Source organism: Meriones unguiculatus, chromosome 7 (assembly GCF_030254825.1).
Source record: "Meriones unguiculatus strain TT.TT164.6M chromosome 7, Bangor_MerUng_6.1, whole genome shotgun sequence".
NCBI classification, from domain to species: Eukaryota; Metazoa; Chordata; class Mammalia; order Rodentia; family Muridae; genus Meriones; species Meriones unguiculatus.
This window is the reverse complement of record NC_083355.1, coordinates 6,074,153-6,089,441: the sequence shown is the minus strand read 5'-3', so window position 1 is coordinate 6,089,441 and position 15,289 is coordinate 6,074,153. Positions and strand designations below refer to the sequence as shown.

The 15,289-nt window shown below is 47.0% G+C and overlaps 1 protein-coding gene across 1 annotated transcript in view; it reads right to left on the bottom strand.

The window, feature by feature from the left end:
* The window catches only part of Srp68 (signal recognition particle 68), a 29,839-nt gene extending 14,560 nt beyond the window's left edge, over window positions 1–15,279 (bottom strand). Inside the window, exons 1-8 of the mRNA XM_021636024.2 lie at window positions 14,990–15,279; window positions 12,989–13,055; window positions 9,496–9,609; window positions 6,953–7,148; window positions 4,432–4,514; window positions 4,090–4,199; window positions 3,326–3,408; window positions 2,264–2,404 (exon numbers count right to left, since the gene is read on the bottom strand). Of these exons, the coding sequence (XP_021491699.1) occupies window positions 2,264–2,404; window positions 3,326–3,408; window positions 4,090–4,199; window positions 4,432–4,514; window positions 6,953–7,148; window positions 9,496–9,609; window positions 12,989–13,055; window positions 14,990–15,173 (978 nt within the window). The 5' untranslated portion in view covers window positions 15,174–15,279. The remainder of the gene's footprint in view (window positions 1–2,263; window positions 2,405–3,325; window positions 3,409–4,089; window positions 4,200–4,431; window positions 4,515–6,952; window positions 7,149–9,495; window positions 9,610–12,988; window positions 13,056–14,989) is intronic.
* Between the last annotated feature and the right edge of the window lie 10 nt (window positions 15,280–15,289).

The following is a 15,289-nucleotide window of genomic DNA, read 5'->3' as shown; positions in this document are numbered from 1 at the left end:
GTTCAATCCCTTGCAAGCACAGGGTGGAAGGAGAAAACTGACTCCTTTGAAGCCGTCCTCTGACTTCCACACACACACATGACACCACATGCGGTAAAATAAATAAATAAAAATTTAGAAGATATAAGACAGTGTCGTTAGTTTGAGAAATATATTCTCAATAGTAATTAAAAACATGGAAGAAGGCCTTTAATCCCAGCAGTTGGGAGGCAAAGACAGGTGGCTCTCTGAGTTAAGAGGCCAGGACAGTCAGGGATGTTACACAGAGAAATCCTGTCTTGAAAAGTCAAAAAGCTAAAAAGCCAAAAAAAAAAAAAAAAGCACAGAGAAAGCCAGGTATGACGACACACATGCCTTTAATGCCAGCACTCAGAAGGCACAGGCAGGGAGATTTCTCTGAGTTTTAGGCTAGTCTGGTCTGTTCTATGAGAAAGTTCCATGGGGCTGGAGAGATGGCTCAGAGGTTAAGAGCACTGCTTCCTCTTCCAGAGGTCCTGAGTTCAATTCCCAGCAACCACATGGTGGCTCACAACCATCTGTAATGGACTCTCGTGTTCAGGTGTACATGCAGGCAGAACGTTGTATACATAATAAATAAATCTTTAAAAAAAGAAAGTTCCAGACCTCAGAATGAGAACCTACTTCAAACAGAAAAGGACTGCGGTGCAGCTCCATGGCAGAGCGATTGCCTAGCATGCTTTAGGGCCTGGGTCTGATCTCAGCCCTGCAAAACCAGAACCAGACAAACAAAACTACTTCATGTACCAAAGCTTTACTGCATCATCACTTAGGGTGCCACAAGCCACACGCAATGCAAGTGTGCTAACACACAGGCTTTGGGGGGACAGCTGCTATCATCTGTGTGAGGAGAAGGATAGCAAGGAATGTATTCGTTCAATACTATAAACACACACACTTAAACTCGTGACTAGATTAGCTGACACGGTTGACTGGATTTTGTTTACTCAAGTTTAGAATATGGTCACTTTATTTATTTATTTATTTTCTTCCCAGTATCATCAAAACTTTGATTGATCTTGAACTACCTTTTCCCTCCTGGTGCTAGGGACTGAACTGAGGTCTCCGGCATGAGTACTCACTACCCCTGAGCTACACCCCAGCCCCTGAACAGCATGCTTTAGGAGTGTCTACCCCGATGTTAGCCCTTAGTCACAAAAACCCAAACATGTATTTATGTATGTGTCCCACTCACAAACAAATAAATATAAAAAACTAAAATAAAATTAGTTCTCCAGTCTTGCATAAGAAAAATGAACTTTGTGGAACTATTGTTCTGCTTTAAGTAAAGAAAAGGAAAGTGGCAGAGCCATGTACAACACAGACTCCTTCAGCTGCTCAACAGCTACCCCTGACCCGCAGCAGCCACTGAGTTTTAGGCCAGCCTGGTCTGTTCTGTTAGAAAGTTCCAGGCTTCAGGTTGAGAACCTACTTCAAACAGAACAAACCATGGAAAAGGACTGAGGTATGGCTCCATGGCAGAGGGATTACCTAGCATGCTTTAGGGTCTGGGTCTGATCTCAGCCCTGCAAAACCAGAACCAGAAAGTGGCTGGAATGTTTGGATGCTCAGTATACTCATCAACACAGGTTGCAATGCAGCCTCCGTGTCCCATCCGTGACCTTGGGGTACACGCGCAACTTCAGGGCCCTAGAAACTCTTGACCTGAGAGGCCACAGCAGCTCACTGTTTTGAAAGGTGCCCTACGCCTCCTGCGGAGGAATCGCTGCTGCCTTGGGAGTTCTCCAGGATCTCTATCTTCGGGGCTACATCTGCTTGCTCACAGCCACAGCAGGTAATTATGTCAGTAAGTGGCTTCAAGTACATGATCATTACACGACACACAGAACAAGACATTCTGGCTCACCCAGGCACTCCTGAATGGTCCAGGAATGAGAGGAGGCCCTGAGGGCAAGGAGGTGAGGGCAGCAGGTCACACTCCGGGAACCTAGGAGCCGCTGCACCACCTGCTGGCCTGAGTGTGCCCCTCTTCACTGAGCCAGCCTCTTAGAGCACCTTTCTCCCCTGTCACTGTAAATCTACCCAATAAGCCTAATTCCCTGTTATTTGACTCCGCAATGATTTTATTAAAACAAAACAAAAAAAGACATCCCTAGATTTACCAACTCCTAAACAGCTTTAAGATAATCTGTATTTTGGGGGAACACCCAAGTGACAACATGGTGAATTCTAGATGACCTTCAGATAACACACAGACGCAAACACCCTGGTCCGCCCTCCTCACCTGGGCAATAGCAGCTTCGTTGTCGGCCAATCCCAGTAGAAAGATCCTCACTTTGTCAATCTTCACCGGGACAGTCCTCCCTCTCCACTCCACTTCACTCATGGTAGCTGCCTGCTTGGCTCGAGTCTGAGTGATCAAGGCCTGCAAAGTCGTTGTGAGAGGGGAAAGCTTTCACTGTGGCCTGTGACAGGTGAGGAGAGTGGGGCCTGTCAGCTGTCTATCCAACCAACACAGTACACCCCGAGAGCACACAGAATTTCCACTTGTTTTATATTTTCCCTGGCATCATGAATTTTAGTTTATGGAAAGTCAAAATTCTTCCCTGTAGTTTTCACATTTATACTTTTTCTATGAATCTGCTACTTGCTCAGGAAGAAAAAAAAGACTGCCATATATAATGGCTCTTATCTGTAATCCTAATACTTATGGCTGAGGCAAGAGGACTCTCATGAGTTCAAGATCAGTACAAGTTACAGAATCAGCCTGAAAACACACACACACACAGACACATTACATGTGTAAAATATTTAGGGAAAAGGTTTGCAGGAATGGTGGCGCACAACTTAATCCCAGCACTCCAGAGGCAGAGGCAGGTGGATGTCTATGAATTCAAGGCCAACCTGGTCTACAGAGTAAGATCCAAACAAAGCAGAGATACATTATAATTAAGTGTACTGATATATGCCTTTGATCCTGGCACTCAGCAAGCAGAGCTAGGCAGATCTCTGTGATTTTCAGGCCAACTAGAATTACAAAAAGATTGTGTGTATGTATGTGTACGAATATGTAGATAGCTAGATATACGATACAGATATTTATAGATAATAAATATCCCCAGGGACTGAATTAGACATTATGTGTAGACTTTTTTTTTTTTTTGAGACAGGGTTTCTCTGTGTAGCCTTGGCTGTTCTGGAACTTGTGCTATAGAACAGGCTGGCCTCGAACTCAAGCGATCTGTGCCTCTGCCTTTAATCTGCTGGGATTACAGGCATGCACTACCACCGCCCAGCATATCTAGACTGTTTCAAATCACCTTTTACAATGTATATTTCAGATTACCTCTAGTTTTTCAGCAAGGAGCCCCTCTGTGCCCCCAGACCTCAGTCTCATTTGCATGAGCTCATTGATGGCCGACTGGTCCCCTGACAGACAAAGAGAGAGAGAAGGAAACCTTTTAGGGTTTTGTGTGTTTCCTTGACAACCACTCACCTCAGTTCAGTCCCTTCCCCTCCAGTGAGGCAGACCACACCGCAGTGAGCACTCAACACCATCTGTTCTGAAGATGAGTCTTCTCAGAATGAACCTGACCGGGGCCTTGAAAGCACTGGTAACAGTGGTGGCTACCTGGCTGCACGTCATTACACACTGGTCTAAACTCTCAAGTGCTCGATGCCAGGCTGAGCCCTGACACTGATTACAGACTTTGGGAAATTATAGTCTGTTAACGTAGGTCAATAGCACTAACCTGCTGGGGCTGGGTGGCTCAGCTCCCAGCACAGCGTTCTCATGTCACAGAGACCATGAAAGCTCTCTGATTTTTCACTTAATCTCACCGTTTACCTGAAACTGCTCCAAGCAGTCAGATTCCACTGACTGGAAACACTAACTGTTCTTGGGCGTAGAGAAGCTACAGGGCCAACAGAAGCCAGAGCGGAGGCCTACAGACTGTAGTGGGACCGACACAGACAGCTCACCATTGTCATGTGTGTCAAACAAACCAACAAACACCCTCAGGCCACGGTGGACATTAAAATCCAGGGAAGGTCACACAAGCCTCCCAGCAAGCCCAGACAGGCGAGGAGCAGTGTGCGTGGCCTGCTCACCAATGTTATATGCACAGTAGCGGATGTTGGGCGAGATCTCCTCTACGCGCTGGTTATACAGCACAGCCTGCTCCTCCGTGAACGCACTGGCAAGCTTCTCATAGATAGTTCTGCAAGCACAGGAACGGCAGACATTATAGCAGCCACATTTTAAGAAAACAAACTCACAAGAACCATGTGGCCAAAACCAAAGCACAACACTCTGAGGGCATTTACTGCCAGCGTGATGTATCATAAGGATAAATAAAGTGCCCTAAGTTCCAGGGAGACAGTTGTAGGGCTCTGCAGCCTCACTGCGGCTGTAACTGAAGCCAGACACTGCTTCGGGACCGGAGGACTTACTTGCATTTGTTAAAAGCCTCGATGGCAGCCTTCCATTCTTGATGTTCAAAGCGCAACATTCCTGAGAGGTAAGCTGTGTAGGCCTGTAAGAGGACAGAGAGGAGAGCTAAGCACGGCACTTTCAGGTTTGCTTTCTGTTGTTGCTGCTTTCGGGTGCTACGGAAGGAACACACTAGGCGGTGCTCACCACTGTACTTCATGCTTAGCCCACAAAGAACTGCTTCAGCACAAATGAACGATGTTCTCGCCCCATGCCCTGATGGCTTCTAACTCTGACAGCACCTGTGTGGTGACTGATCTCTCTCTTCCCTCTCTCTTCCCTCTCTCTTCCGGAGATAGTGTCTCACTAAGTAGCCTCGGCTGGCCTGGAACTCACTATGAAAACCAAGCTGCCCTTGACCTCAGAGTTGTGCCTACCTCTGCTTCCTGAGTGCTGGGACTAAAGACGTGAACCAGCATGCCTTGGTATCAGGTTGACTTTTCTTTCTTATTCAGATGTGGGTGCTTTGCCTGCATATATGTCTGTGTACCATGTGTGCCTGGTTCCCATGCAGCCCAGAGAGGGCATTAGAGCCCCTGAAACTGGAGTTACAGACAGCTGTGATCTGCCATGCAGGTGCTAGAAATGGAAGAGGATCCCTAGGAGAGCAGCCAATGCTCTAGACCCATCAAGTTGATTTTTTGTTTTGTTTTGTTTGAGACGTTTCTCTGTGTAGCCCTGGCTGTCCTGGAACTCCTTTGAGGACCAGCCTGGCCTCAACTCAGAGATCCCCATGACTCCCAAGTGCTGGGATTAAAGGCATGGGCCACCACCACCTGGCTCAAGTAGACTTTTAAAGAGAAAAACTTATTAAGATTATAAAGTGTGATACATAGGTAATTTTTATGGTTCATTTCTCTCCTTGGAGAGAACTTCAAAACAAACTTCAAAACCCAAAGCATAGCTCAGGACAGAGTACCTTACCCCCAAGGACATCTGGTCAGTTCATTTCACTTAATAACCAATTTCTAGACTGTTACATAAACACCACAGGTTCCATACTGGGCCTTGGAGATGCTCAGCAGATTTAACTGTTTCTGTGAAAGCCTCAGTTTGATCTCAGGAGCCCAAATCCCAAGTTTTTTTTAACATAATTTATTTTTATTTTAGGTACATTGGTGTTTTGCCTGCATGTACGCCTGTGTGAGGGTGTCAGATCCCCTGGAACAGGAGTTATAGACAGTTGTGAGGGACCATATGGGTGCTGGGAATTGAACTCAGGTCCTCTGGAAGATCAGCCAGTGCTCTTAACTGCCGAGCCATCTCTCCAGCCCCCAAGTTGTTTTTTTCCTTTTCCTTACTTACACAAACGTGTCACTGCACGTGTGCATGTGTGCACACATGCAGACAAGACACACTAATAATCTTTCTTTTTTTGGTTAAAGTTCAATACTGCCAGGCATGATGGTGCACACCTTAAAATCCTAGAGAGCTCAAGAGTGAGGCAGGAGTGTGTATGTGATGCCAACCTGGAAGAAAAGCCTGGCACTCTCCCGCTCCCCAAACAAAACAACTGAGCACGTGATTACAATCTTGGTGCTTGTTCAGAAGTCTTGGCTAAAAGGTAAGTCCAAGTTAAGCCTGGACTACATAAGGCCCTACTTAAAAAAAACTAAAAAAAAAAAAAAAAAACAAAAAAACAAAGGCAGGGCTGGAGAGATGGCTCAGTGGTCAAGAGCACTGGCTGCTCTTCCAGAGAACCGAGGTTCAACTCCTAAACCTACAGGGCTGCTTAGAACTGGCTGGTACTCAGAACCAACATTCTCTTCTGGCCTTTGTGGAGCACACGTGCTGCGTACAGACATACATGCAAGTGGAATATCAACGCATAAGATAATAAAAAAACAAAACCAAGTTGAATCTAATCCTTAGCGTCTATCACCTTCAGCACAGAGTGCGGACGAGCAGGCAGAAAGCCACACACAAAAGTAACTTAAAAAATACTGAGTATAACCTTTATTATCTATCATCTCTAAACAAACTCACTGCCCAAAATACTCGGATCTTTCCCAGACATAAAATATAAACTTTCTACCTATACACTAAAAGAAGCCTAATTTTAATCAAACGATTAGAGCTAATTATAAAAAACCAAGAACTGAAAAATAAGTGACACCAACTCATCTGTTGAAAGACAAATCAGAGCTCTAGTTCAGTGGCAGAGCATATGCCTAGCCACAGGAGTCCTGTTGAAGCATAATGTCAGAAACTCTACTGTTTAGCTGCAGTTTTTTTTTTTAAGTCATGTGTCAAATCTCCACAGTGAAATGAAACTGGATGTTAAGACAGTGACCTGAGGTTAGGATGGCTCAGTAGGTAAGGGCACCGGCTGTTGTCTCCTGAGTTCAGTTCCCAGCACCCCACACATAGCTCACAAGCAGCTATAGTGGGAATTGGTGCCCTCTTCTGGCATGCAGGTTTATATGCAGATAGAGTATGCATACATAATAAATAAATAAATCTTAAAGAAAAGACAGTGACCTGGGCCTCTAGCTTGGTCTTGGCATCCACGCGAGTGCTCTCACACAAGCGTTCCAGCTCCTCGGCATGCTTCACAGCTTTGCGAAGGCGAGACAGCAAGTGAAACCGCTTTCGGGGTTCCGTGTTGGCCTCCTGTTTGAGCTGCATGGCGTAGCTCCAGGCTCTTTCAGCATCCATCAGAACCAGCAGCAAGTACCTACACCAGAAAGCTGGGAGAGTGAACAACAAAGGCCGGAGACCAGACCCCATGCAGTCTCTGAGGCACAATACCTGTCTCTCAGCTTTTCTTCTCCCTCCTGCCCCTCCCTCAAGACCCCACACAGAGCAAGTCCCAAGTCAGCATCCCAACTAGAGCTCCAACTCACCTCTCTAGTGTCTACTGAGTTTATCTCACTGAAAAGTCTCTACCAGCTCAGATTAGGCCAGCCTAGCATGGGACCCAGTTAGAAAGCAAGCACTGAAGTGGCATGTATTGTGCTGGGTATGGAGGTGCTCACTGGTAATCCCAGCACTTCAGAGGCTAAGGCAAAAGGATTCTAAGTTCAGGAAAGACTGGAGTGTTGAACCTGCACTAGGGCCTGCAGGAAGAACCAGGGCCTTCACTCCCTAGCCGTGTGCCTGTGGGGATACTCCCCTTTCTGCATGTCACTCTGCACTAATATCCCTAACACAGACGACAGCAGGCACTTCCTGAGGGCTCAGTAACCTAAGGCTGCCATGATCCTCAGCAATCTTTAAATTGCAGTCTGATTATTTTTTCCTTCTTTCTTTTAATAGAAATTAGACTTAGAGCCAGCCTCATGGATAATGGCAAAGTGTTCTCTTTACTTCTGAGCTGTGTTCCCAGCCCCCCAAGCCCCCCCCCCACTTTTGAGGCAGGGGCTCACTAAGCAGAACCCTCGGCCTCGGCTTCCCAAATAGCTGGGCTCCACCGCATAATCTTTTTAAAACTCTGTTGAATCAAAACAAAGGACTCTGGGGCTAAAGTTTTGGCTCACTGGCAGAATCGCCCTGGGTCTAACCTCTGATATTAAAAAATAAATAATCAAGAACCTTTACCAGAAGCAAATCTAATTTTCTTTCATTTCGGACTCTTAACTAGACCTCCTCAGATTCCACCATTCTGTCCTGTTCCCTTCCGTCATGGTCTTCATGTTCTAGCTTCCTGACCACACAGCTGTCACCAGGCTCCCACTGCGCAAGCACAGGTCACCTGTCCAGAGCTTCAGTTCCTTCTGTGCTCTCAGACTCGCCAAGAAGCTCTCTCCTGAAAAGCATTCAAGCCCCCTCCACGCATGCGCACTTGCTCCCCTATCAAGTACGCCCAGCTCAGTTCTCCCCTCCAAGCCTGCAGATGCTCAGCGCTGTCCCCTGGTTTTCTGTCGCACCAAGAGCTCTCAACAAGAGCCGTGCCTTGCCTCCTGTCCCATTTCTGTGTCCAGCATGGGATAGGTCAGCCCCGCCTATACTCTGGACCAGACTTGGTTTTTTGTCTTGTTTTTAGGGGACAGGGATCAGGACAGGGTTCCTCTGTGTAGCCCTGGCTGAGCTGGAACTCATTCTGTAAACTAGGCTGGCCTCAAACTCAGAGATCCTGATACCTCTGCCTACCACCCTAGGATGAAAGGAATGCGCCACCTGGCTATATGACTTTTTTTTTTTTTTGTAGAGAACACATATTTTAAACTCTGAAGACCTCACCTATCATACTTCCCTTAACACAAAATGTAAACAATACTTAAATTAATTAAATGTGTGTGTATACACCTGTGTGTGCATGTCTATGCACGTGCTTGGAGGTCAGGGGTCAACACCATCGTCCTCTCTATTGTCTGTCTCCATTTTATTCTTTGAGAGCGCTCTCTTGCCGAGGCTGGAGCTCACTGCCTTGGCTAGACTGGCTGGCCAGCAAACCGCAGGGACTGTCCTTTCTAGTGCTGGGTTCCTATCCAGCTTCTTTAATGCGGTCCAGGGATCCACATTCAAGTTCACAAGCTTGCATGGAAACTACCTCTCCAGCCAAACCCAATCTATACACACAGGCAGCAGGAAAGCCACCTGGTCCAAACTGAAGTTAAAGGAACTCATCCCTGGAGACACTCAATACACATTACTCCACAGACTGACCTTTTCTTGGGAAGAGTGGAGGCGGTGTGAGATAGGATCTCATACAGTTCATGCTGTCCTCAAATTCACTAAGTAGCAAAGGACGAGCCTGAGTTCTTGATCCTCCAGCCTCTACTTTCCAAGCAACGGGATCAAGGGTGTGTATGCTACTCATCCTTTTTTGTGCTGCTGGGGATCACAGCCAGAGTTCTGTGTATGCTAGCCAGACCCTGCACCAACTGAACCACAGCTCCTGGCCCCCAGCACAGCTCTCGAGCAAGCTGCTGAATGTCTCTTCACCTCCAAGTGTAGGAGGGTAAAGCACAGCCACCCACAGAGCCGCTCTGCTCAGCGACACTTGACAGAACTCAAGGGCTGGCTGCGCTGCTTGGTACGGCTGAGTCCCGGCGACGGCAGGACCAACTCGAGCCTGGTACCTGTTATCAGTCAGGAGCTCCTCGGTCACTTTCTTCCCAGTGAATTTGTGTCTGTTCCCCATCTTAAAATTGAGTGTTTTCCGGAGACGTCTTTGTCTTCGAGAACAGTAGCCCCTGCAATGAAACACAAAACAAGATCCATTCAGCCAAGCGGGAGGACTTTGGACAGAAGAGTCTATAATAAAGTAAGGGCAAACAGTTTATGGTGACTACTGACATCGTGTCACCTGTTCAACAGCTGAACAACTAACACACGCCGGCCATTATGACTGCTGTCACAGGAAACAGTGAAATGTCACAGACCCATGAATTAAAACCTAATTTACAATAAAAAAAAAAAAAAGATTATATTTTCCCCACTTGGGCTTTTTTTTTTTTAGTCTTTTTTCTCATTTATTTATTTGATGCATATGAGTGTTCTGTTTTCATGCACACCAGAAGAGGGAATCAGATTTCATCACAGACGGTTGTGAGCCACCACATGGGTGCTGGGAATTGAACTCAAGGCCTCTGGAAGAGTAGCCAGTGCTCTTAACCACTGGGCCATCTCTCTAGCCACCCTCCCCAAACATACACACTTGAGTTTCTGAGATAGGGTCTAACACTGCAGCATAAGCAGGCCTGGAATTCTCAAGATAACCCGGGCCGACCTCAGATTCCAAGGCAGTCCTCCTGCCTCCATTGACCACGTACTAAGATTACACGTGTGAGACACAGGTCTTGCTTAAAACATTTAAATATTGTCCCATCACACTTTTTTTTAAAGATTTAAAAAAAAAGGTTTATGTGTATGGGTGTTTTATCTACACGTATGTTCTGCCTACAGGTACTTGTGTGCCTGGTACCCTCAGAAGCCAAAACAGGGTGTTGAATCCCTCAGAGTTACAGTCAGTTGTGAGCCACCAACTCAAACCTGAGTCCTCTGGAAGAGCAGTCAGTCTCTTAACTGCTGAGCCACCTCTCTGGCCCCAGAATCAGTCTTAAAAGCTTCCAGGACAGACTAGTAAACACAAGCGGCAGCATGGCGGCGCACACACAGTCCCCAGAGGTGAAGGCAGGAGGAGCACACACCATGCTCAGGGATGAAGGCAGGAGGAGCAGGGGTTCAAAGCAGATCTTGTCTACAGTCAGACTGAGCTATATAAGACCCCATCTCAAAAAGGTCCAAACAAATAAGTACTAAAGTCTAAACCTGAAATCTACCAAAACGTCCATTATACTTGCTTATCTCTGGTCATTCATTTTAGTTCCCTGTTGTAACAGTTTATAAATTCATATGATATGTGGAACTCAAAAGAAAAAAAAAAAGGGGCTGGTCCTGTGCCCTGGATTGGGAGGGATACCAAATAAAGGGTATGTAACTACAATCTCTGCCTAAAGAGTGAAGAAATGGACAAGTGTTAGATCAGGTAACACAACAGAGCACAGTTCAACCTTTTTTTAAATTTTTTATTTTTATTATTAGTTACATTTTATTAACTCTGTATCCCAGCTGTATACAGTTCAACTTTTGCTCCTGGAAGAAGAAAAAAAAAAAAAAGAAAGAAAAGAAAAAAAAGGAAGGAGAGACAGCCTCTGTGGAAGTGTGGCCTGCTGTAGAGCGGACGACAGTTCAGAGCCACTCGAGGACAGCAATAACCGGTATTGCTTACTGGCAGCCTGGTGAGGCATTTTCACGAGAGTCTGCTGCATGAGAAAACTGTGGGGTAGAGCTGCTCCCGACTGTCAGCAAGCAGCACCTAATCAAACAGCTACGATGCTCAAGTCACGTGATCAGACAATGAACAAGTGCAACTTAACATGGAAAGAGTGCTTTAAGAATTTCCTGCTAGGGCTGGAGAGATGGCTCAGTGGTTAAGAGCACTGTCTGCTCTTCCTGAGGACCTGGGTTCTATTCCCAGCATCCACACGGCAGCTCACAACTGCCTGTAACCTCAATTCCAAGGGATCTGACACCTTCACACTAATGCACATAAATTAAAATTAAATAAATTGTTAAACAGAAAAAAGAATTTCCTGCAGTGAGGGAGCAGCTTGACACACTGACATCTCACAGCTTATGCTGCTGCAGGAGACCTGAGCTACCCACGGTCTGGACTGTGGGAAGGGACAGGGTGCACCATGCGCACACAGGCAAACTCCTCCTGCGACTGCAGATCGACTGTAGAGCTGTCGCGATAAGGGATTCTGTAACTACAGAGAAGAACTCCCTGACCTCCTTGTTCTCTGCCTCCTCACTTTACTCCACATGGCCTCTAACCATAGTAAGTCTTCCTAGGAGGTCATCAATAAGGCCAGAATAGGGGCCAGGGAGATGGCACCGTGCTACCAAGCCAGTGAGCTGAGTTCTACCCTTGAGACTCACATGGTGGAAGGAGGGAACCTATTTCCTCACGCTGTCTCTACAGGTGCACCTCGGCACACACATACCCACATACAAACACACGTGAACACAAAATAAATAAAAACATTCCAAAAAAGAAGGGACTGGAGACCTGGCTCTGTGACTAAGATCACTTCCCGCTCCTCCAAAGGAACCATGTTCAGTTCCCATTAGTTTAGGTGGTTCATAACCACCTCCAGCAGAAACTCCCGCTCCAGGGGACCCAACACCCTCTTCTGTACTCCCTGGTTTAAAACAACTAACCCAAACTCCATACCCAAAATGGATGGGCTGAGATGGGGCTGTAGCTTAGTTATAAAGTTTTTGCAACAGCCCTGGGCTCTATTCCAATAAAAATGAAATAAAGCTGCATCTGAAAAGGGTGTGTTCTGTTATATGCAAGAATAAGCCTATAGTATGCCTGGCTTAGAGAGGAGAGACTGAGGTCAGTTATGTCAAAGAGCCCCCCTTAAAGGGTTTCTGCTGACCAAGCCCGACTCAATTCAAGCATCAAAATAACATTAGCTTATGTCATAAAATCAACTGAATAACTATGAGTGCACACAAAACACACTTGAACACACTTTGAGCCTAACAAGAAAGCACATTCACCAAATTTCAAAGTTTTTCTCATAAAATACTTAATATTTTACAAAGTGAAAAAGAGTAACTTTGCTGGGAGAATCTCCCAGCCTCCTTAATCAAAGACCACAACAGACCTCAGCATGCACACAAAGCATAACAAATCAGTTTTACTTCATATGCGTACGAGCGAGCACTCCTCGCCTGAATGACATCTGTGCACTGGACACATGCAGTGCTGGCAGGGGCCAATGGGGGCCATCACCGCCCTGAGACTGGACTCTACAGACAGCGTGTGCTATCTGGGGCTGGGAACCAAGCCCAGGTCCTCTGGTGCTTTCAACCGTGTAGCCACCCCTCCAGCCCCCATACAAGTTTAAACTTGGGATACATACCCTTTGAAGACTCAGCATCATGCCAGACTCTGTAGCCACACTTTCCAGTATAGCAGGGAAAGCAGGCAATTAGTGGAAGCAGCTATACTAGGAAATGCCAGTTATTGCCACACACCATGAGCAGGACACTGACCTGTACCGCTGGAAGTCTCCGTGCCGTAAGCCATGCTGCTGCTGGGACTCCTTAATGATCTGAAGAACTAGAGCCGGGATCAAGGAAAAGCTCACAGTAGTAAGAATCCAACAGGTCAAAGGCACACTACAGCCCTGTAGGAGCCCGCGCACGTTAACTGCGGGATTCTGGTGCGATCATTTTTCAACAGTTGTCTTGTCAAAGAACAAAGCTAAGTTTACAAAAAAAGTGAATGGTCCCAACTGTCATTATTTTCAGACAAGGGAGGACAGTGCTGATAGGGAGTCTGAAAGCCAGCAGGCTGAACAAAGCTGCTGTGCTCTAAACGCTGCCTCTGAGGTGTCCACCTGGACCTCCCACATCACTCACTCAAACAGACTCTGGTTATAAATGTCAGGTGCCAACTACACATCTATATGCCATCAGTGCTTGCCAAATTTAACTTTCCTTAAGAGCTGCAATGCTTCCAAAACCTGTAATCAGCACTTGCCAACCAAGATGAGACAACCTCCAGAAAAGATATTCAAGCTTTTCCTCTTCCTGGAGTTTAGAACAAAACTAGGGCATTCTAACATGTATTAAGAATGATACCACCAGAGCAAAAAGCAAAGCTACAAATCCACGAGATTTTTACACAAAAAGATGAATGTTTTATTTCAGGAATTCCTCTAACTCATCTCCATCTGATCTGTATCCCCGAAAGCCACAAGGGACTCCAGTAATGGGTGTATGCCTAAAATTTCAGCACTCAGAACGTACAGAGAGGAGGCGCAGAGTTCAAGGCTAGGCTGAGATAATACACAGCAAAATTTTGTCTCAAAAACACAAAAAATGGGCTGGAGAGATGGTTCAGTGATCAAGAGCACTTGCTGCTCTTCCAGAGGACCCAGGTTTGACTCCTACCACCCACATGCAGGCACACAACCATCTACAACTCTGAAGAGGGGGGATCCAGCCCTCTTCAGACCTCTGTGAACATCAGGCACACATGTGGTGCACATGTATACACGGAGGCAAACACATAATTTTTTTTTAAATTAAATATTTAAAAGAACACACAAAAACAAAAAAGGCACATACTACTATTGAAAACACGAATGATATATAAATAAAAGCTAGAGAATGATTCCTGAGGGCCGGGGAGATTGCTTAGGCGGTACAGGAATTTGCTATTCTAGCTTGAGGACACGAGTTGGGATTCCCCAGAACCCATGGTCATATCCTGTGTATTTGGAATCCCACACTTGAGGAGGCAGAGACAGAAAGATCCCTGGGGTCTACTGGTCATCCACTCTAGCCCAGGTAGTGAGCTCCAGTTTTAATGAGAAACTCCGCTCAAGAAGGTTTAAACCAGGAAGGCGAGTTGAGCTCTGACCTGCGCACACAGCACCGGCGCCTGCACCCACACCACTACGCGGACTCGCACACCCGAAAGAGTAATTCCTCCAGCTCCAACAAGATAAAATGCCTACCAGATCCACTTTGAAAACTACACACATGATATTAACAAATTAAAGTAATTTATATTCAAAACAGACAAGCAGCTTTTCCGGGGAGCACTCTACCTCCACTTTCAAAGCATCTAGCTGTTTTATTCACCAGTTCCCGACAGCTGTCCGGCAAGAGCCCTACACTGAAATGTTAAGACCGCAATTTTCCTCTCCACAGTCCAGTGGCTCACTGTACCAATCAGGAGCTCCGCGGGGTGGCTAGAGTGTCAATCCTGGCTCAGCCCTCAACTGGACATCTGAGGGGCAACAGAGGGAAGCTGCCCAACATCTCTACAACCACTTGGGGGGAAAGCTCGGAAGGAGAGGGGCTTGCAAGGAAAGAGCGGGCGAGAGGCCAGCCCTGGACCCGTGAATGCCAAAAGTGAAGAAGCAAGAGAAACTGCACGCCTCGACCTCCGCAGCCCGGGTGCCAGCACCCGCTGCCTCTCCCGCCCCCAGCCCTCCAGATCGACACGTAGTCATTGCGAGTTAGGCCACTGTTCCAGGATACTCTCCAAACTCAGGCTGTCCCCCAGTTCTTTGTTTGCCTTCGATCCGGCTGAAGGGCGTTCGTTTTCTTTATTCTCGTCTCCTCCGGCAGCGCGTCCACCGCTCCCTCCACCGCCGCCGCCGCCGCCGCCGCCGCTGCTGCCACTGCCACCACCACCGCCCGGGACTTGCTTCTCAGCAGCCATCTTGCCCCTGCGCCGCAAAGCAGGACGGGATGGAGGAGGCGAGACGAACAGCGGTGGGAGAGAGCGGCACCTTGCCGGCCGGGCCGACGGTACACTGATGGACTCGGCCGCGGACC